At 39.0% G+C, this 23,068-nt stretch overlaps 3 protein-coding genes across 4 annotated transcripts in view; 2 read left to right on the top strand and 1 right to left on the bottom strand.

Moving 5' to 3' along the window:
- MGAT4A (alpha-1,3-mannosyl-glycoprotein 4-beta-N-acetylglucosaminyltransferase A) overlaps positions 1 to 3,053 on the top strand; it is a 72,289-nt gene extending 69,236 nt beyond the window's left edge. Inside the window, exons 14-16 of one of the 2 annotated variants that reach the window (XM_059466084.1) lie at positions 1,293 to 1,359; positions 2,348 to 2,460; positions 2,857 to 3,053. In XM_059466084.1, the coding sequence (XP_059322067.1) occupies positions 1,293 to 1,359; positions 2,348 to 2,460; positions 2,857 to 2,919 (243 nt within the window). In that variant the 3' untranslated portion in view covers positions 2,920 to 3,053. Of the gene's footprint in view, positions 1 to 1,292; positions 1,360 to 2,347; positions 2,461 to 2,624 lie in introns of both variants that reach the window. The other variant, XM_059466085.1, reaches the window with a different exon arrangement.
- Positions 3,054 to 8,273: 5,220 nt separating this feature from the next.
- UNC50 (unc-50 inner nuclear membrane RNA binding protein) lies at positions 8,274 to 13,417 on the bottom strand. The gene is made up of 6 exons (XM_059466086.1): positions 13,263 to 13,417; positions 12,264 to 12,547; positions 11,282 to 11,402; positions 9,289 to 9,428; positions 9,111 to 9,212; positions 8,274 to 8,584 (listed from the first exon to the last, which is right to left on the bottom strand). Exons 2-6 carry the CDS (start codon positions 12,541 to 12,543, stop codon positions 8,448 to 8,450), a joined length of 780 nt encoding a protein of 259 aa, XP_059322069.1. The 5' UTR covers positions 12,544 to 12,547; positions 13,263 to 13,417; the 3' UTR covers positions 8,274 to 8,447.
- On the top strand, positions 13,339 to 16,431 carry LOC132069700 (cytochrome c oxidase assembly factor 5). The gene is made up of 3 exons (XM_059466087.1): positions 13,339 to 13,593; positions 13,994 to 14,077; positions 16,130 to 16,431. The coding sequence occupies exons 1-3, from the start codon at positions 13,492 to 13,494 to the stop codon at positions 16,169 to 16,171; spliced, it is 228 nt and encodes a 75-aa protein (XP_059322070.1). The 5' UTR covers positions 13,339 to 13,491; the 3' UTR covers positions 16,172 to 16,431.
- Positions 16,432 to 23,068: the final 6,637 nt, after the last annotated feature.

The following is a 23,068-nucleotide window of genomic DNA, read 5'->3' as shown; positions in this document are numbered from 1 at the left end:
ACAAGAATGCACAAGCTAACAAGCAAAAATGTGCAGCAGGCATCTCTTTTTTGGCTTTACTTGGCTGTGGAATGTCCCTCACTGGAGCATTCTTTAAAGAAGTAATGCTGCAGGGTTCTATTGCTATTGATGCAATTTGTGGAAAAGGTAAACAGAAAATTTTGCATCTGGCCTGTTCCTAAGCCACTGGTGTCAGAAGAAAATATTGTCAGTAAAATAATGTCAGCTGAGGAGAGCAGCTTCTCAGGGCCCTGTTTCTCCACTCTGGACTTCAGCAGACCTAGAAACTCCTTCAAATATTTTAACCCTGATCTTCCTTTAGTAGAATTCAGGAAAACAAAAAACCCTTAGAAACCAGAGTACCCCCAGCCTGGATTTGCCTGGGTTTCAAGCAGCATACTAAAAACCCCCTCAAGACAATCTATAAAAAAAACCTGCCCTGAACACCCCAACAACAACATAGAAAACCAAAACACCTGCCCCCCAAATAAATAACCAAAAACCTTCCCACCACTTTTTCAGCAGCTTTAGTTCCAAATAGGAATTTAAAAAAAAAAAAAAAAGCTGATGAATATAATGTCCATTTTGCCAAACATTTTAACTTAATTCCTAGGAAATTCTTAGAGTGTGTCTTTCAGTATTGGATCATGGTTGTAATTTTCAAGCTGTTTTCAGGATCTGTTCTACAAATTTTTTTTGTGCTTATTTAATAAAACTGATTGATTCCCATTCATATAGTGAGGCAGTGATAATTGTGGTGCTTCCCTCACTGGTCTGATGGCTTTCTATCTCACCCAAAGTCTTAGATCAAAAAGTAAACTGTAAGTTTTCATTTGTCCAAGAAAGAAAGCTCTTATTAAGCCATAGAAAAAGAAGGCAGGTCCTGCCTTTGTTTGTCTCCTACTGTGTATGGCAGTATGTGCTACGTATTCTGTTCACGTGGCAGTTACCATGCAAGTTTCATGGGGCACTTAGAGAACTTGATTTTTCTCCTTTGAAGCCAAGAATTGTTCAGTTCTGGAACACTGCTGCTCTTTTTTTCTTTCTTTTTTTTTCTTTCTTTTTTTTTTTCTTTCTTTTTTTTTCTTTCTTTTTTTTTTCTTTCTTTTCTTTTTTTTTTTTTTTTATGTTGGCTTCTGTAAGGCTATAAAGAACTATATTCCAGGCTTGTTCTTAATTATTTGTAAAAAATGGGTGCTGAATATATAAGAAGGGTGCACACATACATTTGTCTTTCTCTGGCAAAGTCATATGTCAAAATAAATTATCTCATTTGTGCTTTGTTGTTCTAGAGTGAAGAACTGGTATTAAGCAAAGAAACCAAAGACAAACGCTTAGAGGATGGTTACTTCAGGATAGGTATGTAACAGTAGAAAAAAAGTGTATTCTTACTATTGCAACTCTCATAGACATCTTTATTGAAAAACAAAACAAACCTAAACCTGAGTTTTTATCATTCATTTTTGGGTATATGACCCCATAGGCTTTATTTAATGTTGTGTCCAGTAATTCTTTTCAAAGACTTATGCACTGAACAGAGATCTCTTGTGACTCTTAGCTGTAGTGCAGCTACATCCAACTTTTCTGCCCGGACTGCTCACCTGGATTATAACAGAGGCCTTTCCAGGTTTTGTAAGATCACCTCCTCTGTCCTGTGACTGCACAAGTGCTTTTTTGAGTTGTGTGCTTGGCCTGGATTTGAACTCACCCTATAGACAATCAGCTGTTTCATCACAGGATGAAACTGGCATTTCAACAGCCAAGAGGCTGTTGGGGAAGGTGCTTGGATACATGTTGTCTAGGAAGTGAAATTTTACACATGGATTTTAATTAGTTGCTGGACACAGTTTGGGCAATCCTGTTATACCTTTTTTGTCATAATAAATTTCAGTTGTCTATATGGCTTAACTGTAAAGTCTAACTGGGCTTTTAAATTGAATTCTTACTCATCCTAATATAATTGAAGAGCTTTAAATAGGAATATGTTATGCATGAATGATATCCCTTGTCCTTAATCCTATTTGAAAACACATAAGCCAAAGGCATCATATTAGTTCTGTGATATTAAATGAGTACCTGTGCCAAAACCTTCACAGAGTTTCAGGTGTTAATGCCTTTAGACTGTTTCAAAGCTTTTATTCTTATATGTAATCCTGTGTGTGCTGATGATGTGCCACGTATTGTTTGCTGCTGCAAAACTGGATCTGATGTCAAAATCACTCACTGCCTTTTATTTTGGGAATGATACTGGTTTCACTGTGATACTGTGAATTGTGATACTGCAGATACATTTTCTGGAGTTTGTACTTCAGTTTATTGAACAGGACTCAATTATGTACTTTTGCAGGGAAGTTTGAAAACGGTGTAGCTGAAGGAACAGTTGACCCCAGCCTAAATCCTATTTCTTCATTCCGGCTTTCAGTGATACAAAATTCAGCCGTTTGGGCAATTCTGAATGAGGTAAGAGATGGTAGAACATTGAAAAACATAACCGGTGAATGGGAGATTTCTTCATTCTGTTTGGAAGCTCAGACTTGTGGCTAACACTAAAAATAGCTACCTCTTATTACTGAGAAATGTAATACACTAAACCATGACTTATTTCTTCTGATTCTCTATTTCAGATTCATATTAAAAAGATTACAAACTGATCATGGAAATCTGCTTTAGAGGAAAAAGAAAGAATTCTTGAAAATTTTTCCTATAAAATCTGACATCCTTAGCAAGTCACAAATTGAAAATACTGAGCATGCACCTTATTCCAAATGTCATTCTTTCTCACTTGAACTCTACCTCTTGTGAAATCTACTGTAGATGAGAAGATTGTATTTACCCCTTCTTATCTGATCCATCCAGAAACTGATGCTCCACACTGATAACGCTCGTCTGAGGCCCAGGTTGTCCTCCACTGTAATGTGACTTTACCATCTTATGGTTGCAGAACCCTGCTACGCTTAACCTGTACTATTTTGATAGTATAGTAATATAGAGTTGTACATATTGTTACATTCCTTGAAGAAAAAAAAAATATAATTATTGTTAAATAAGTTTTATGAAGGGGGTACTTTTGGAGTTCCATTTATTTTCTATAACAAGAACCCTCTTTTATAGACTTGTCAGGGATATATATTAAAAATGCTAGGGATATTTAATTTATTAAAATAATTTGAAAAGTACATATTTTTATGCAGTAAAATTTTAAATTGATATAGTTTTTTTATGAATTCTCTAGTTTAAGTTATCTTTCTACATTTTTCTTTGGAGATGCAAACATAAATTAATACCATATTTCAAATATACTGCCATGTTTAAAAAAAAAACAAGATTAAGTTTCTAAATTATGTAGTTTTATACACAGAATCTGAATGATGTTCAGAGGCATAAACAGAGTTCTGAAGAGCATTATTCTTTGGGGCTGTGAAATTCCACTATGTACAGTTTGTAGCCACATAAAAAGCATGTTGAAATGTCTTGTTTCATATTATGTACTAAATCTGCAGTAATTTTAGATTTAATCCATTGCATTTTAGAAGATTTTTTTTTTTTTACTCCAAACCAGTTCTTTCTAAAAATATTTGTAAACATTTCCTAGGCTGAACAAATTCATTTTCTGTACTGAAGAAAATCATTCTCCAGTTTTGCTTTGGAGTGACAAGAGGTTACCTTTTATCAAAAGAATGAACGGTAGATACATTTGATTTACAAAGGTCTCCTTTTAAAAAGTTCTGTTATTGCAGCATTTATTTTGGATACATTAGTGAGTAGTTACAGTTTATTTTCTTCCTTCCTTTAAGATCAAGGTCTTAGTTTGACTCCTTTATGGATCAGTGTGGTAACTCACACCAACTTTATAGTATGAACTGAATTTGGCCTCAAGTTAGTAGCCTGCCTGTTTGTGTCAAGGGAAACAACAGTGATCTTAAATGAATCAGAAATTTGGCCAGGAACAGAACGTGGTCTGGATTACAATCAGACTGGAACTGTTGCAGTACTAATGCTGCTGCTTTTCTTGAGAGTCCTTCTGCTTAGGTGCTTATGTGTAAGGACTCAGGCATGGGAAGATGGGAAGATTTCAGTTAGTCAGAAATGGCCAGGAAAAAAAGAGGCAGGAATTCCTCCCTCTTAATAGGAATGAAGTGCCTGATTGATATTGGAGGGAGGCATCCATGCTGGCTTGGGTATTGTCAGTTGTGCTGTGAACCAGCCTCCTGGAACTGACATCTCAAAAGCTGGCCAGCTTTCCCTCTGGGAAAAACCACACTCTGCTACCCCCAGCACAGAATCATACAATCACTTCAGTTGGAAAAGACTTTTATTGTCTTTGTGATCACAGATGCACAAAACCTGTTGCAGGTTCCCTGATCTAGAGCAGGGGTCTTGAATTTGTACTTCCCTATTAAAATTCAGCTGATAGATTTGGGCTCCCTTTCACGATAGGCTTGTAAGGGGCAGGAGCCTAAAGCTGCCTTGCTAGCACTGCAAGCACCACTGGATTATAGTGTCAACCTGTCTTCTCTTCTGCCTTGTTGGAGAATTGTGCCATAGCTTTGACAATTCAGCAATATTCAAGTTGAAGAACTTAACTACTTCTACAGACTGTTGTGATTGTGGTTTAGCTACGTTGCCTGGGGACGCAGGGAAGACAAGATCTGTACACAGAGCAAGACCTTCTGTTTAGACTGACTGGTGTAAGTTCAAGAAAAATTAGACACCGAGGGGACCTTGCTTACTTTTCCTGATTGCATCAGGTGATGTAAATAAAACGTTACTTGGAAAGCTTGTATTGCCCATAGATGCTGTGGGCATAAGCTAAACACTGGTCACATAAATGGAGTTTATTCTTAGATTTGGGAATGTGGGTGACTGGGTTCTGAATCCTGTATGACTAGCCTATTGTGGTGCTACAGCCCCTTTTGTTTCCTGTATAATGCCCTGCCATCAAATTACCAACATGCAACAGCTTTTATTTTAATCACACATCAGCTAGCAAAGGTCTGAGAAAGTGTTTAGGTTTTCTTCTCAGCTGTGTCTGTGAATGAATGATGCAAGTTATTTAAACTAGGGTTATTTATTACAATCCAGACTGCAGAAATACATTAGATATTGCAGTTTCTGAATATAATTAGTTTTGTTGACAGTGACTTTTTCCATTTTTTCCGTGAGTCTGGAAGTTTACTGGTACTATTTATGTAAGAAACCTGTGAGCTTATTCTAAAAGCATCACTGTTCCTGACATTTCACAGTAGTTAAGATGAATCACTGCGAATATACTTAAATACACAGAACCCATTCCACATTGATTGCAAGACTGGTTAGTAGTAGATTTAGTTTTCAAAAATGTTGAGAAGAAATTTTTCCAAGACAACAAGTTAAACTAGTGTGTGGTAAAATGTGCGTTGCTTTCTAAAGACTGATGCATTTTTATTGCATTGTAGTAGCAGGAGTTGAAAATACTCGGGGCTGCTTCAATGCTTTCGGTGTTCCTGAGCTTATAGGCTCTCTAGAGAAATGTGCTGCATTATCAAATACAAAATGTGCCACATTATCAATACAAATTATATTTCATAGATCCAGGTAAATTCAGAGCTGGTGTAATCACGTAGATTATTTCTGCAGACAGCTATTTTCGGCTTTGTACTTTTAAATTTCAAATCAGGCTAAAGTGGTGCAAGACTCCTTCCTGGAAGTATGGTGAAGTAAAAACACCTGTTTGGCTCATCAGCCTTTAGCTTGGGTACTGTTTGTGACTGGGTCTGCACCAGTGGGCAGATGTTTCCTGCACATCTCCATTGTAAGAGACAATAATATCACAGGAGATCTTAAACAGCATCTTAAACCTATTACCTATTTTGAGGGAGTTTTTCCCTAAATGTATTCAACTTCCTTTGTTGTCACCTTAAAAATCCCCTTGAGGCCGCTGAATCTTAGAGTTATCCGATAATGGAAAGTGTTTGAAAAAAAACTGCACTATCCTGTACTCCTGTTAGCTCCTCCTGATGCTGTTAAAGCTCCAGAAAAGCAAACTTTTGTGAAACCAAAGGCATAGCCAGAAACCTTCATTACCTGGGCAAATGAACTTCTTATACTGGATGCCAAACAGACTGACAGATATGAACATTTGCTTTTTTGAGCTGATCAGGATTGCTTGGGACCAAGAAAACACAAGACTGCCAGTATAATCTTGCTTTGCTCATTCAGTGGGTCATGCTACTGAACACTTTGTAAATAATGTGAACAGGATGTGATAATTAGAGTGTTTCTAAAGCACTGTATAAGGCTTTGAGCTTTTGCAGGCATCTCAATCGTGTGTTTTCACTGATGGAAAAAATTCCTATGGATATTTTTTTTTTTTTTTGGTACTAAAAAGATGGATTAGAAAAATTTAGATAGATGTGATTCATGGACCAAGAAAAGACTGGAGTCTCCTGTTGTCTGCTATCACTGCTTCTCTAACTGTTTCAAAGCAATTTTAAAATACCTTGAGTCAGTTTAGAGCAAAGCAATTTATACTTTGCCTGTGTGAAACACAGTTCCTTGAATGAGCTGAAGTGTGATTAGTCTTTGGAAAAATTTGGAAACTGTGTACCAGTTTTGTTTTTTTTTTTTTCCAGATATATTATAATTTCAGTAATCTCTGTATTTTGTTGAAAGCACTTGCTCCAGATGAAGTATCATAGAGTTTGTAGTTCGCCTCCAACTTGGAAAGTATTATTTTAGTGTCATAGGGGAAAAGAAAAATTAAATCCTCTCAATCCTTGCTCCCCTAAAACATATGAACCCAAGGTTCTACGTTTGTTCTTACTAGGAAGGATGTATTCTGAAAAAGCTAGAACAAGTAACTCTAGCTAGAAAAGGGGGAAAAAACAAAGTCCTCATGTTTTTAAATCATCTTTACAATCACCAGCATAAGGCTGAAAAGCTATTAAACAACTGGTGTTTTCAGGCTAACATTGATTGCTGATGTACAACACACAGCCCATGGAGACCTGGTGAATTATTCCTGAGTGTCACCTTTCTGACCTTAGTGGTCTCTAAAGGGTTTTGCTAAATTCTGCTGTAAACAGTGAACTGCTGGAAGTTGAAGTAGCTTTATTTTGAGAATGAGGAAGTGTTGTTTCAAGGGGAAAACCATTCATATCTCTAAAGGGAAGGTACACGGGCCCTGAGTCCTTCAATGGTATTGCACCATGGGGCACTAAATATGAAGTGTTTTTACTGCTGAAGTGGATGATCAGCGATGCTAGAATTCCTGTTAGGGAAAAGGTGTACAGTTAGGCTGCAGCTGCCTGCAGGACAGGAGCTTGTGCTGTTAGCCAGGAAGGCAGCAGATCCTGACTGGAATCCTTCACCTTCCATGGATCAGCAGTTCACTGCTTTCCTTGTTTAAAGGAGAACATTGCTCAGCATCTGCTGAGAGGGAAACATAAATCTCTTCAAGCCTTAACAGTGGCTGAAACACACAGTACTGTAAGATGCACTGCCAGCATATTTGGTATTTTACGATAAAATATAGTTTTTCTTTAGAAATCAAATTCTAGTATTGAAATTGTCTTACTGTAACCGGTTTACTCTTGTGTTGTTTTGGAACCTGAATCCCGGTGCTCATGTTTCATGCTGAACACTGCATTGGAAAGCTGCCATTTTCACTTTCCATAAGGTATTGTTTGTGATGGTCAGTTTCTACTTCTGCCTTGTGGACTTCACAGCTGCAGGCATTGCCATGAGCCCACCCCTGTAGCCAAACCAACTTGTACTTTCCTTCCATGATCATCGATTGACCTGCCACTCAGAATGGTGGATGTAGTAATACCCATTGGACTGCTAGAGATTGGGTTTAAAACTTGCTGCTATCTTTGGAAACCTGATATGGGTCATGTTAATTGTGCCTTTCATCACTGTTTCTTCTGTGTGCCAGAATTGTCCATGTATATTTGAAGTAGTCACTGAAGTAAATCTGTTCTCACAATCTCTCATACAAGGAGAGGACAGATCTGTATCTTGAGACAGTTGTTGCTTTACCATCGCAACACTATCGATCTGTACTTTCACACAGTCCCAAGGCAAGGTATTACAATATTACTCTTCAATAAAACTGCTTTTTGGTGTCACTTAAACCCCTCATAATGTAGAGCTTATGCCAGTATGTGCATAGTATCTGCAGTAAGAGTTATGCTACATAGACTTGTTGCAGTTAAATTTAAGCTACAGAAATGTACAAGTAACTTGTTTTTAGGAATGTACTGCGAAAGTATTTGAACAAAATTGCTAACATGTTTACTGTTGTAAATATTTTAATAAAAAAAGACACTTCAAACTTTTTTACACAATTATCTACAATAAAGAGAAATTTACAACCATTTACATACAAAATGTTCTTAATTTTTTCTTTACTGTCAAAATGGCTAAGGTAGAAACAAAATAAACATTAGATACATGAAGTCTTGGTTTTATTTCACTCTGTATTTATAAAAGGAACAAAGCATCTTGGTGAAGTTCCATCCACATGCTAATGAGATCAAATAGAGCATGATGAGAAGTGCAAATGGATACAAAAGAATAGCTGTGTTCTTCAAAAAGGGCAATGCTGAAACAGAAGCAATATTGAAACAAGTATAAAGTAGTGCTCTTTGAAAAAAGCGCTTCATGTAAAGTAGCCTTGGGGCAAGGTAGCAATAAAAAACAGTTCTACTTTGCTGTCCTCCTCAGACATCTCTGCCCTGCTAGCCCTACAGTTATCTCAACATGCCTTGGGGAACTCTTTTACCTAAAACTATGGTCTTAAACTCATTACAGAATTTTTATCTAATGCAAACATCTCCAAGTGAATTTACAGAGGAAATCCAACAAAACTAAGTTATGGTGCTACAGGACTAATACAGGAAGGGAATTTGGTGAGGTAGAGAATATAAATTCTTTGGTTAAGATGTCCATCCAGCTGAAAACATGGATTGGTACATTTCTATCATACTTCATTTACCACAAAGAAAGAGTTACTTCAAAATGCAGCTAAGCCTCTGTTTTACAAATAATATGCTAAGATGAAATTAATAGCCTGAAAACATGCTCTTCTTTTTAGTCAAACAAATAGAGAAGAAGTTGATGTTACTCACCACTGTATCCTAGGAATGTCACGTAGATGTAATAGCCAATTGCAATCAGCCATAATGTATTTCCAACAAAATACCCAATGACAGAATCAGAAATTATGACATCTGCAAGAGATAACTGCTCTCAGCTGTTTTGATAGTGCACCATTTTGAAGCAGAGAGCTCAAAGTATTCTACTTACAGTTGATGAAGAACAGCTGGATAAAATGCAGAATGACTAGAAGAGGGTAGAAAGCATTCAAATGTACATCAAAGGCATATCCCCACTCCACATCATAATCTCTGTTCTGCTGCTTCACTAAGTACTTATTTGAAATGAACCTACATGAAAAGATATTTGAGACTGTTGTTAATATGAATCTATAAAGCTGACAAAACATAGGTTTGATGTAGTAAGTCATACGTGATCCCAGTGCTCCACCATTAAGTTTCTGCTATCTGGGAATAAAAACATGCAAGAATCATGCAGACCAGACTATTGTTAAATGGATTTGTTAAAACTGTCATCACATCCCTTGCATGCTACAGGCAGCTGAAATACCCCGCAGGTAATACAGAAACAAAACCTCTTTATAAAGAAGAGATCAGTGCTACAATTTATCAGTCACAAGCTGCCACTTCTCTCTGTACACACCAGGAGATGACTTCAGTGAAGTGCTCTTACAGGATCAGCACACCTCACACAGAGATGGGTTATTTGATCTCTAGAGAACTGATGCACTGCAAGGACAGGAGGAGGGCAAGTGAGTGCTCATAACATGTGCTTATTATTACTGAAAAGATGTGCAAATGCAATGTGCACTGCCCAGTATTACAGGCTACTGAATGAGCCTCAAGGCTCTTTCCTTCAGCTTAAGTTCTGCTGACATCAAAATATTTATCCTTCACAGAGGAGGAACAAGAAGTCAATACATGCTCAGAAATAAGAGACCAGATTTTTCATGGAAGCTTCCTCTTTGACCTACTCTTTGTGCCAAGGATAGGGTTGCAAAGAGGCAGAGCCTGGGTGCAAGGTGAGGAGAGGTGGGACAAGAAGCAGTTCAAACTGATTAGGAATGGGGGGAACTTTTGGGAAAAAAGGAGAGCTTGGACTGGAAGAAGGGACTTGAACCAAACTCGGGCCAGGTGACTGGTATTGAGGCCTGCAGGAAGCTGACTAAAAGACAGAGCAAAACCAGCAGATGCTGAAGTCTTCCTGGCTTAGGAGATTGCATCCTGAAGCACAAATTGCTGGAGGATGGGGGCAGGGAGCAGTACTATTAGCTCTTACCCAAGCAATTTATGGCTTGCTGTCCCAGACAGGAGCATAGGTCAAGTGGACCTTTCCTCTATCAGCTACGTTTCTTTTATGTACCTCATCCTCAATTTGCAATTACAAGCAGGAGTTGCTGAGGCCACTGTCAGGATTTATCCCTTTTCCAATCACCATCACTTTAAGATGTCAACTCCATCCCTAAAAACTCTTACATGCCGTTGCTTTCTTAAGTTCCTTGTAAAATAAAAATTCTTTTTTTTGAGCCCTCCCCTTGCTGCAGCCCAGAAACAGTGGCTTCCTGTAGTTTCATGGTTCCCTCACTGCTGCAGGACCCATCTATGGAGCTGATTAGGCCTGGATTGTAAAATGACCTGCTCCTGCCTCTCTACTTCTGCAAGTCTCTGGACAGGAGAGGATAAAACTGGCAGCACCTACCAACAAAGCAAAAAGGTGCCAAGCACAAGACAGAACAGATGGGGCTGTAGCTACAATCTTCAGCAAGAAGCACGGGCCAAGTGTATATGGCCCTGCTTAAACAGAATCATCCTCAGGCTCACACTACCTGACTTCTTCAGTCATTATTTTGATTGAACAGCTTTTTCTTTTTTTAATCACTTTTTTTTTTTTTAATTTGGCATTACTGCTGAACATTAACCAGCTCAAGATGAAAGAAACAAAAGCTGGAATGGTAATCAAAATACAGACCTTCTGACCATTTAACCTTGTAGGAAATAGTAAAGAAAGAGATATATCTTTTTTAAGGCATCATTTTGAAACAATTACTACAAACAGCATAAAACATATATTCAATACTTTAGTGTAAGTTTACCCAAAACAAAGAACCTAGTGTCTCACAAACAGCAGAGGACTCTGTGTCTGAACAGCAATACTGAACCTGGCTGCAGAAATCACTACTTACCACATCAGAGTTGCAATCAGGAGCCCCACGCCCACGCAGTCTATGAATACAACCCAAAGGAGCAGTTTTATTGTTTCAAAAAAACCCATGTCCAACACAAATCCAAATCCTACAGTAGACACTGAAAGCAGAGAAAGATCATTAAAGTCAGCTGTGGAAATGAAAGCATGAGATCTTAAACTGATGGATTTTTTTACTGTATCCTGTTATATAATCTCCAGTTTGGTTTTTTTTTTTCCCCCAAGATTTTCAGTCCAACAGCTCAGGGGTTTTTTTCCCATGAAAAAATATATATAATGCAGTTTATTCATAATATGAACACTCATCTCTACTTGGGTCCAATTGTAATGCTCCACCCAAACTATTTTTAAAAAAATTCAGACAATGCTACAATAGGACATTCTTTATTTCATAAAAGCTCCTTGTTAACCCAAACAACATGTGTAATTCTATCTCAGTAGAGAGTTTTTCTATTATGAACAGGAATACACTATTTAATAGAAGGCAACTGAGACAATACTGAATTTGCAGTTCAGTCATTTATATTAGCCACTTTTTTATAGGTTAATTCTGCAATATACAGAATCTCACCAGGGCTTTTATGGTAAAAACAATGTTTTATCCATAATATTCAGGTAAACCAAATATTCAGTATTTTTAAACAAAAACATTGCCGTGTGGCATAGGGTTTTCTTACTGTCTGTAAAGTTACAGTGAACTATGCAGTTCAAAATGCAACAGAAAATGAGTTGCAATGGAGAGATCAATTCAAGACTACAGAGTACTACTTAAGCCTACTCCAATTTCTACTTCCCACCTTAACTTCAAAAAGGCTAGTCCTTTTTCTTCTGTTCTACTTTGATTAAAAAATCATCCATACAGATTGGTCCTTTTGTGTGTGTTTGTTATTACAAGGAAAATAAACGTTCATCCCTAAACTTTCCCTGCCTCTTCCTTATGCTGTCTGTTCTCCCGCACTCACCGCAGAGCCAGATACTGAGCAGCACAAGGAAAGCAGGATCATCTCTTGCCCATTGGTCCTTTGTCTGTTTTCTGTAGTGAAAGTTCCTGTAAACCCTCTGTGGTGAAGTGAACAGGTAAAGCATCTGCCAAAGCGCAAACTCGAAGTCCATCTGTCGGAAGTGGAAGAGCCTCCGCAGGTACTTGTAGCGTTTTGCTCCGGCCGTGTGCCTCGCAGCATCTCTGCGGCTCAGCACACCATTGCCCTGGCTCCCAGAATTAACCAGCGTGGTTGGCAGCATCTTGCTAAAGAAAGAGTTGCAAAAGATGTGTTTGATTTTACACTCAGTGGGGGGTACAAATAAAATAACGTGATGCATGCCACAGCTGCAATGCTGAAGTGACTAAAACTGAGCACAGGCATGAACAATGACATTGGTTGGAGCAGGTCCAGAGAAGGCCGTGGAGTTAGTTGGTAAGAGGGCTGGAGAACCTCCCTTATAAAGACAGGCCGAGAAGGTTGGGGCAGTTCAGCGTGAAGAAGAGAAGGTTGTGTGGACACCTCCTAGCACCTCCCAATATCTGAAGGGGGAAAACAGGGAAGCTGGGACACTTCACCAGGAACTGCAGTGACAGGACAAGGAGTAACAGGCACAAACTGAAACAGGGGAAGTTTAGGTGAGATACAAGGAAGAAATTCTTTACTGTGGAGGGGATGAGGCACTGGCACAGGCTGCCCATGGAGGTTGTGGACGCCCCAACCCTGGCAGCGTTCAAAGCCAGGCTGGATGGGGCTTAGAACAACCTGGTCTAGTGGGATATATCCCTACCCACGGCGAGGACTGGAACCATATGATCTTCACGGTCTTTTCCAGCCCTTACAGGGTACGATTTCATGGCACAGGAGCGGCCCGGCCGCCGCTGCTGACGAACACCCGCCCCCCCTCAGCGGGGCCCGCGGTCAGCTCCGGGCCGGGCAGCGCCGCGCCCCCCTTGTCCCGCCCCGCGCCGAGGGTCTCACCTGCTGCCCCGGCCCGCGGCGCGACCCCCGCCCCGCCCGGCACCGCCACCGCGGCCGCCTCCCGCAGCCTTCCGGCACCGTCCGTGGCGCAGGCGCTCGGGATCCTTCCCGGAGCCGCCCCGTCCCTTCCTGCCCCCGCCGGAAGCGGCCCCAGCTCCCGGGATGGCGGCGGCGGTCGGCGGTGGCCGCAGCGCGGGTGGCAGCGGGGCGTAGCGCCGGGCTCGCCGCCATGCCCAAGTACTACGAGGATAAGGAGGAGGACGGGCGCGCCTGCAGCGGCGTGAGGGAGGACCTGCGGCAGTGCCTGCTGGAGAGCCCCTGCGTCCTGCAGGTGAGCGCCGCTGCCCTTCCGGGCCAAAAACACGCAGGTCGCCCTTTTTGAGCTTCTTGCCTCTCGTTTGTAGCAGTTTAGGGAGTTACAGCTCCAGAGGAGAGCGCAGATCACCGTACCGAAACGAAATCCCCAGTGAACTTGTCTGAAGTTGGAAGTAAATGATCCTCAAAGGCTCTTTCTAACCCGTATTACTCAGTCGGCCAGAGCGTGGTGCTAATAACGTGGTCATGGGTCCGGTGCCTGTATTGGCCTTCCCTTAAGAGTTGGGCTGGATGATCCTTGTGGGTGCTTTCCAACTCAGAATATTCGGTGATTCTATGATTCTGTCAGGTGTTTTGATGTCTCTTTGATGAGCTGTAGAAATCAAAGTTTTATTATTTCTTTTTTCATCCACTAGGAGAACAAAAGCCCTAAACAATGCTTGAGGGAAGGACACTGTAGGAGTTTGCAAGTGACATTCTTTGCATGCAAAAGATCAATGGTAAGTGCGGTGTGTGTTCTGCTACTGGCCTGGGTGTTTCCTGTCCTATTCCATCTCTTTTTAAGAAAACATTATTTCAGTAAGGTGGATGTCATTAAGCAGGCTCTTGCCTTTGAATCCTCATTAAACTATGGGTGTTGTACTCAGTTCTCATGAAGAAGATGTAGAGTAGGAAAAACTGGAAAAAAACATTTTTAAATTGTGTTAGGCATGGAATGTCACGGGTAGTGATGTAGGTATTTTCACTGTTGTTTTTAGTAAAGTTTTGGGTTAAAAATTAGTAGATCAGGTAATTGTAAGATAAAATATCATCAAGCTGTCTTTTGCCTGTAAGATCTTTGTAAAAAAATACATAGAGAACATTTAAATGAAGTAAGACTTTCACTGTTAAAGCAGGATCTTGCATTGAATTCATGTAGAGTCATTAGTTTTCTTGGAGTACTAGAATTCATGATAAATAACAGATTGTTTTTTAATATAATGAACTATCCCATATGGAAATGACAAATCATTTTTAAAAATGTAATTAGATAAAGTTTTCTGTATTTTGATAGGACTTCCTTGTCCAGGATTTTTTTGCTTGTGTTTCCATAACATTTAAAACATATTAAACATGTGGTAAAGATGGTATTAACACTTTCCAAACAGGAGAAGTGCAGGCCTCATTTTTATCTGATAAAGAGTGTACAGCTGAAATGATATTTTAGATTTTTCTTCCATTTTGTGTTTGTTGTGGCAGCTTTTTGTACCTCTTCTGTATGAACCGTATTAATCCATAAAGTGACAAATTATTATTTCTGTGTATGAGAGGATGTTGTATATTGGAAGTTTGAAATCCCTATATAAAACTGCAGTAGCAGCATATGTGTCTCCAGTTGATGTGTCTCTATTTTTCTGTCTGTGGATTGTTAAGGGAGCCTGATGAAACTAAGTTTCTAGCTAAATGCCTCCAGTCATGCAGGAAGAGGCTCAACTCTTAAATGATTTTATTTAACTCTCCTGAATTTAATGCTGATGAGTGAAGCTTTTCTTGTCCTGTTAATTCTTTAAATTTCAATAATCATGCTCAGCCAAACTTGTTATTTGTTGTAATAATGAAACTTAAAGAGTGTCCGAAACCAAGTTAGACACTTAATACAGATATAATTTGCAGTATGCTGAAATCACATTCAGGGGTTTTGCATCAATGCTGTTTTCTTTTCAAGGAAACAGAAAGTCTTATCAGAGATGTTGAAGTAGGGCCAAGGTTTAAAATGAAAGCTGTTTGGTTACTGGACAAGCTGTGTCATCGTGACTCTAGCTCTTTACAAATTTTGCTGCTGCCCTGAATTCTGGGAGAAGGTTAGTTAATGGTGGTGAAAGAAACCTCCTCATTCTAATATCAGAATATGGCTGAGTTGCAATCTGTCACTGCCATCTTCAAGACTGGCTAAGTTCAGAATAATTCTCCCAAATCAAAGTATGTTTTTCTGCTGCATTGGAAGAGAACTTGCTGTTTAGCTTCTGTAAGTGCTGCACTGTGGCTTTTATTTTAGCTCTACCATCTTCTTTTGCCTGTCATTAAATTATGTTTCTGTAATTGCCAAGAACAAACTGGCAGATTTTACAAGCTGAATATTGTTTCTGTTTTTACTGATTTATGTCTAGTTTTTTCCAGAAACTTTGTGTATTTAAGTTATCCCTCTCCTCACAGACATTTGTATGACTCCTACTTCAGCCAGCTCTGAATTTTCCTCCTCCAGTTTATCAGTTATATTTGCAAAATTGATCTAAGCAGATTTACTCTACCTTGTTTTTCATGGGTTCCTTGCCATCCTACTATGCTGTTCTATCATTTATGTTGTTTATTTCAGAACACATAGGGCACTTAGCACATAATTTTAGTTTTGTGTGAGGTTTAAGATCATATAACGCCTCTTTCATCAGAATCCCCTGTGGCTTGTTGGCTACATCACTGGTTTTCTTCTGCTTTATTCTGGCCTTTGTTCTGATGTTAAAAAGTGCCAAGGTAGCACAAACATTCTATAATAATGTATGGTCTTCAATTTTCAGTTGGATACCAGGGCAAGATTCAGAGGAAGGAAGGGATACTGAAGTCCTTGTCAAGAGATCTCACCATGGAAATTTGGGGTTCATCAGCACTCTACACAAAACAGAGACTAAAATAAGAAGATGGTACCTGCTGCATCCTTTCATGCAGTGTTTTCATGGAAGGTATCTACTCCTGAGTATTCCAACAGATTGACCTGGATGTGCATTTAAATGTTAAAAAGAAGGCAGGCATGAAGCACAAAGTTCTGGCCAAAATGAGTACCTGTCATGTACTTGCAATAAAAATGTGAAATCCAGAACAAGCTGCAGAAGTTGTAATTCTGTTTTGAAGTAAAGTTGTCATTTGTGACTCTACTGTAAATTCTGATAATCTTTTACTATTAGAAATAATACAAGGTATGGAACATCACTTGATGTGTTGAGAAGGAGTTTCCTTAGTAGATGAGTATCTCAGAGGGTTTCTTGGAATAGAACTATTTTCAGAGACGAGGAATTGACCAAGGTTGTAAAATGTGAGTGCAAGGTGCTTCCTCTCCAGTAAATTTGCTACCCAATAAACATGTAATAGATGGGAGTGGTGCTGTTTTTCAGTCCCACACTGCTAAGGAAGTGGGATTTGTGGGAGTAAGAAGCATTAAATAGTGCTTAAACCACGACTGTGGTAAATGCTAACTGGTTCTGTACAAGACCTGCTTTTCCAGAGGAACATTTCCTTGTTCTTCCTTCAGTGTCCCCACCTCTTTAAGTGTCAAACCTTTAAGAAATAAATGGTGTTGTAACTCTTACATGTGAAAACTCAAATCAGACTAGCTGATTAGAAGTGAGATGAGGAAATAGTGAGAGGGGAGAGAGCCATAGTAAATTCTTTTCTTGGCTGAATTTATAGCCAAGTGTCTGATACACATTCAGTCTGAACAGATGTATGCAATGCTTTTTGTTTCTAAAACTGATGACTTCAGTGAAGGAGCACATGTTGACTATTTAATTTTGTCTTTCTTAAGCAACTGTTCTGTAATGAGTCAGAGAATGTTTGTATTCCTTGTGTGTGTAGGACTTTTTTAACTCTAAATTAACTCTGATTTCACATTTCTGTGTTCTGTTATCATGTGGAAGCTAGTTCATTTGTTCAAGTGCTGTAAGCATCCTTTGTTTTCCACAGCCTACTTACCATATTAGCTTTATATGTACACTAAAATGATAATTTATGTCTGTAAGAGTATTTTTATCTTAACACTAATTCCAAAGTATTACTCACAAGCCTTTTCCATGGGGAAAAACATAAAAAAGGTACTAAAAATAAATATAAAGCCAGATGGCAGGTATTGAAATGTCAGTTAGAGAGAGGAGTGGGAATGGTATGGGAGATTGGTAGTCAAGGACTCTTTCATGGTGTGCCCTAATGCATGTGTTTGTGGGTTGATTGTTCAAGTGATCTTTGTTCCTTTCTCAGCCATAATCACTAAGCCTCTCCTGTTGGTGCTGCAGCAACTCCTTTTGGAAGGGAGCAGAAACATTGCTGCATCATAGATAGACACATAGTTATTTCTAGTAATCAGCTTGATCCAGTGGAGATCAAGTGTTAAAATTAAATCTGTAGGATATTTATGGATTTAATAATTAACAGAACACATGTATTATTTGATCCAATAGAATGTTAGTGTCAAAACTTCCTAATGGTTCACTAAACTACCTAGGACAGTATGAAAATACTGTAACAGGAATCAAAATACTGATTTGCTCAAGAGACTTATTCAATTCCAATATTGTGTAACATAATACTCTATCTAAAGATAAGTAATTATATGATTGTCTTGGGACTTTGAGCACTGTCCTACTTGAGAGATATTTATGCTCCTTTGAGAAAAATAATTCATTTCATTAATGCCCTAAGTCCTATGCATTTGATTACAGCTTTTCCCCTAATGCACAAAATGTTTTTATTTAAATATATTGCTGTTTTTGTTTGTGCCTTGTGCTACATTACTGACTTTTACTAAAACAAATGCATATTTCTGTTCTTTGATAGATTCTGCAAGAGTGGATCTGTGAAATTGAGTTGTTGAGGACCAATGGTTGGCATGGTGCCAAAAGGCTAATACTAGTTTCAGAATCCCAAATATAAGCAGTGCTAATAATTTGTGTTGAATAAGTAAAGAACAGGGTTTGCAAGGACCTCACTGCTGCTCTTGTTCCTCTCATTTGTTTTCCATGATGGAGAGTCAGAGGTGCTAAATGCTGCTGAGACTGACATCTCAGGCTGTGGCTCTGTCAGTGTTAGTGCCTGTCTGTGTTACAACATTCTGTTTCAGCAATTTAAATGTTCTCTCTGTGGTCCAATCCTGCAAACATGGTTCTATTTACAGAGCTGTAAGCACATATTGCAGAACTGCTCACATGTTTATGATGATAAAAAATAGGCTATGGTCATTTATTCTGAAAATTCTTTACGCTGTTAATTGTTCTTTCAAGTCAGTACAGACTGATAAGCATATGAGTCTGTTGAACAAAGACCCACCTGTACATAACTTGAAAAGTGAGAGAAGGGTTGGTGTTTAAAAAGTATCACACATCTAGTATGTAAGATGTGCTTCTCAGAAGGAAAGACAAAGTATCTTTATAAAACCCTTGCTTTTGAAATATCTTCTGCACCCAGATTAGGTGCATTTGTATTATAAAAGGCTTCATAATTCACTGTGGCACAAGGAATTGGTTCTCCAGTCTCTTTTCACTTCTTCAAGTTTCTGGAGAGTAGCAGGTTGGATGAGATGCTTTTTTTCAAAGAAAACATTTAAAATTATATGTTTTCAGTGAAAGCCTGGAACAAACTAGCTTGACACCTTCTACTCATAAGAGCAGCATTAAATAAAGTCATCATCTAAAAATGCAGCCACAGAATGTAGGTGGTAAGCAATATCTGTTGTTCAAGCCTGTGGTTAGAAAATTTACAAATACAGAACTGTAGCAGCTTTGTTAACATGATGAATTTTACACTGCCTTGATACGTGGTCATTTAGAATATGTGTATTTATTGTAAATATGTTTCTTGTCTAAAGCTGAAGAGCACAACAGCTTAATTCCAGTCATAAGTTGTAGTTGACAGAATAATAACCAGAAACCTTAAGATCCTTTCTCATTTTTCTTTTTCCAAATCTGCCTGCTGAATTTTCTGTCTCTGGCATGGTTTTATTGCAGATATCTTCAGAAAATCATTAACTGGTTATTTCTGTAAATTGCACACTTCACAATTACTTGGTTGACAGTCCGTAGGGAGAAAATTCTGTAAACATAGCAGCTTCTTGAAGTGAACTATGCTTTATTTTCAGGATTTACTGAAGATTCATTTATAATGTTCCTGAACACTGAAAGTGGAAGAATAAAAAAGGTTAGCATTTTAACAGTTGCTTAATTAGGTCAGTAGAAGGTGATATATTTCAAGTAATAATGTATTTTAGTAGCTGAACACTGGAAATATATTTTAATGTCAAGCTGAGGTTGGTGTGTCCTGATGGAGGCTTTCAGATGCAATATTATTTTTTGGCTGACCTGTAGGTGCTAATGGGCTGCAGTGAAATAGAATGGAATAATTTCCCTAAAGATTTTTTAGTAACAGAGGAAATGATACAAGTAAATCTCTGTGACCTAGAACAGGATTTTAAAAATCTGCAATATTGCTACTATTGCTTTGAAAAGAGCCATAGAAAAATAGCAAAGCAGAAATTGGCTCATAATTCATAAGTTCTAATGATAAGTTGTGTTACTGTAAAACTGTATTGTGTTTCCTTTCATTACCACTCCAAGGAAGAGGAATATGAACTTTTCGTAGTCAATTTGTGACAGGAACTTTTGAGGCTTTTTTGGTGGGGAAAGTTTTGAAGTCTTTCTGAGGTCATAAAGGTCTAGTATTTATTAGCTGTTTTCTCAAGCTTTGGTTCTGTAGCAGCTCTACCTCACTAAGGTTCATAGCAGGATGATTTCTGGAATTCTGAGTGGGAAGAAATCTGTTACAGGTTGTTGGGTTGTTGGCATGCTGAGGAAGATGAGAGTAAATAGTGCATTGAGGAGATTGATTATTAGATATGTAAAAATTTGTATTGCTCAATTTATGGCAAAAAACTCCATAAAGCCCTTTGTCAGCTGAGACTGGACATTCAGGTCCCTTCCTGTTTATATTAGTAATTAAAGTAAGAGAACCTTTCTTCTAGTCTGACCTTCTGTGAAGCTTTTTATGCCAGAGAAAGGCATCACCTCTTGAAAATGGCATAAAATCTGATTATGTTTTCTCTTGATAGAATATTTCAATAGCCAGTAATCCCTCTGTAGAAAGAGCATGTCTGCCTTATGGTCAGAATTTGACTTCAGTTTTCACTTCTGGGAGAAGAAGAGAAGATGGCTCTTCAAAGAGTTTAGTAGTATCTTATGTTTTCTGCTGTAATGCATTTGAAAGTTAAAAAATTGAAAGGAAAAAGATGCAATGAAATGCATGGATTGACTTCCCAAACTTGTGGCTTGTGTTATACCTGTCTTCCTTAGTCTCATCACAGGGGGGAAATTTGCAATCTTATTTTAGGAAGGAGATAAACCTCTATTACTGATTTTTTCATTGATCTCTGTACAGGTAAAACCCCTGCTTTCTTTTTACACTATTGATTGTGCTTCCAAGGTGAGTGTCACATTTTGTCACTTAATACACTGTGTTAAGTTGAGATCTTGTGTTCAGTTCCCTGTCCCTTACGACCCTGATGCCTTTTTCTGAGTCAGTAGTTTTTCACTCTCATGTTTTCCTAGTGTATGGCTTGTTTTCCCAGGGTGTAGCTTTTTGTTCTTTTCCTGGATTTATAACCTGACATGTGGCCATTGAAGAATAGAAGTTTTGAACAGCATGCTTTTTCATCTGTCGCAGAACTTCTCTGTGATGGCCCAGTTCTTTTGTTCAGCACTGTCAGGTGTTGGGTTGTCCACAAATACAACTGGCAGTGAGTTTATATGTATGTACACACCTTTGAAGAAAATGTGAAATAATCTTATAGTTGGTAATGGTCCCAGAGCAGCTCTCTAAGTACTTTACTGAAATACAACTCCCCTCTATTTGTGAGGTTTTATTACATATAGATTAGGAAAACATAATCTTACAAAAAAATTAGGTAAATAGAAAACCTTTCAAGCATATCCATTCCTACCCTGCTGGGTTTTCTTGTATTTTACCCTGGGTATTTCAGACTGCTCTGCCCACAAATAACATGGTGATTTTCCACATCCTCCAACACTGGTGCAACGTAAGGTCCTTCTGGTCCCTTGGGTTTTAGTGCTGTTTTGATTCCCTAACACTAAATGAATATCAATAGTATCAAATGAACAAAATCAAATACTAAATGAATATCAATAGTAAACATTGTTCTTCCAGAGTCCTTGGTGGGGAGCTGTCCAAGTCTGCTGTTTACAAAGGCAGTACTTAGGTTGATGATGATTAATAATGTCATCAGCTGTAAATAAACTTGATTTATTTTTTTTGTCAGGATCTGTATTTAATTTGAAAGGTGCTAGTGACAAGATCTACTTGCTTTCCAGCTTGTTTTCACCAAGTATATGTAATATTTTTATGCAAGGATGGCTTTAAGTTTGCATGGTATGCAGAAGAACTCTTATTTTCTGTCTCTGCTAAAAAATGTGTCAGGGTTCATTAGCTTTATGCAAAATGATGGGCAAAGGTAAATGTGAAAAATTATGCATGTTTGACTATGCATTGTAAACAGCTCCTCTCTATAAATTCTGTGTGGTTTTCATGCAGGGAGTCCTTCATGGCATTTCACAAATGACACGCAGAAAGAAAAATTAAAAATTCAATCTGTCTCTCCTGGCTTCTCTATCCCAGTTCAGATTATGCTGGGGACTTCAGCTGGCAGCTTCCAGCATGAGGGAACTGCAACAGGCAAATTAAAATTCTTACACTAGAGCAGTGTTGGGACTGACTCAGCTGGTTCTTGGCAGCAGTCCTCTGCAGGTCATGCCCAGTTGGCTGGAGGCATCCAGACAAGTGTGTCTGTGTCTCACTGATTCCCCACTTCAGTCTTTCCCCCTCACCTCTCTCCTGGGAGTTCCCAAAGGGTAACTTGTTAGTAACCTGTGTTCTCCTTGGCTTTTGTGCACCATGTAAAAATAACAGAATGTGCCAGAGCTGGACTTTGACCTCTTCCTACATTCTTTCAAATGACTCTTAATGTTACCTGAGCACTATAAATCCCTCATTGATAATAGTGGGGCACAGAAATTCGTTAAGAAATGGAACCCAGCCTCCAGCTACACAGCAATTTCACCACATGCATGTGAGTGAGGCAGCTATCAAACAAATTCAGGTGTGGAGATGGATGGATGGATGGATGGATGGATGGATGGATGGATGGATGGATGGATGGATGGATGGATGGATGGATGGATGGATGGATGGAGGAAACATGCTGAAATGTATCAGTGTGAGCAGCAAGACTAGGGAAGTAATTCTTCCCTTGTACTCCACACAGGTGAGGTCACACTTGAGTGCTGTGTCCAGTTTGGGCCCCTCAATTCAAGAAAAGCAACGATGTGCTGGAGCATGTCCAGAGAAGGGCAGTGGAGCTGGTGAAGGGTGTGTGTGGAGCACAAGTCCTGTGAGGAGCAGCTGAAGGAGCTGGGGCTGTTTAGCCTGGAGAAAAGGGGACTCAGGGGTGAGCTCAGTGCTCCCTACAGCCACCTGAAAGGAGGCTGTAGCTGGGTTGGGGGTCCGCCTCTACCCTCAGGCAACCAGCGACAGGACAAAAGGACGTAGTGATAAGCTGGGCATGGGGACATTTAGTTTGGACATTAGGAAGAATTTCTTCTGTCTCCGGTGCTTAACTGCAGATGAAGATAGAAGAGAATCCTAGTTTCTATATTTTTGGATCCTCCGGAGCCGGCGGGGGCAGCCCG

The sequence above is a fragment of the Ammospiza nelsoni genome, chromosome 2 (assembly GCF_027579445.1).
Source record: "Ammospiza nelsoni isolate bAmmNel1 chromosome 2, bAmmNel1.pri, whole genome shotgun sequence".
Taxonomy (NCBI): domain Eukaryota; kingdom Metazoa; phylum Chordata; class Aves; order Passeriformes; family Passerellidae; genus Ammospiza; species Ammospiza nelsoni.
This window is presented reverse-complemented; position numbering and strand designations above follow the sequence as displayed.

Bases quoted from the DNA above. Each gene is read 5' to 3' on its own strand.
- LOC132069700 (XM_059466087.1), top strand. From the start codon at position 13,492: ATGCCCAAGTACTACGAGGATAAGGAGGAGGACGGGCGCGCCTGCAGC. The intron at 13,594-13,993 runs GTGAGCGCCGCT...TTCATCCACTAG, and splicing joins AGAGCCCCTGCGTCCTGCAG to GAGAACAAAAGCCCTAAACA. The intron at 14,078-16,129 runs GTAAGTGCGGTG...TTCAATTTTCAG, and splicing joins TTGCATGCAAAAGATCAATG to TTGGATACCAGGGCAAGATT.
- UNC50 (XM_059466086.1), bottom strand. From the start codon at position 12,543: ATGCTGCCAACCACGCTGGTTAATTCTGGGAGCCAGGGCAATGGTGTG. The intron at 11,403-12,263 runs GTGAGTGCGGGA...CTCTGCTTTCAG, and splicing joins GCTCAGTATCTGGCTCTGCG to TGTCTACTGTAGGATTTGGA. The intron at 9,429-11,281 runs GTAAGTAGTGAT...CTTTTCATGTAG, and splicing joins CTGATTGCAACTCTGATGTG to GTTCATTTCAAATAAGTACT.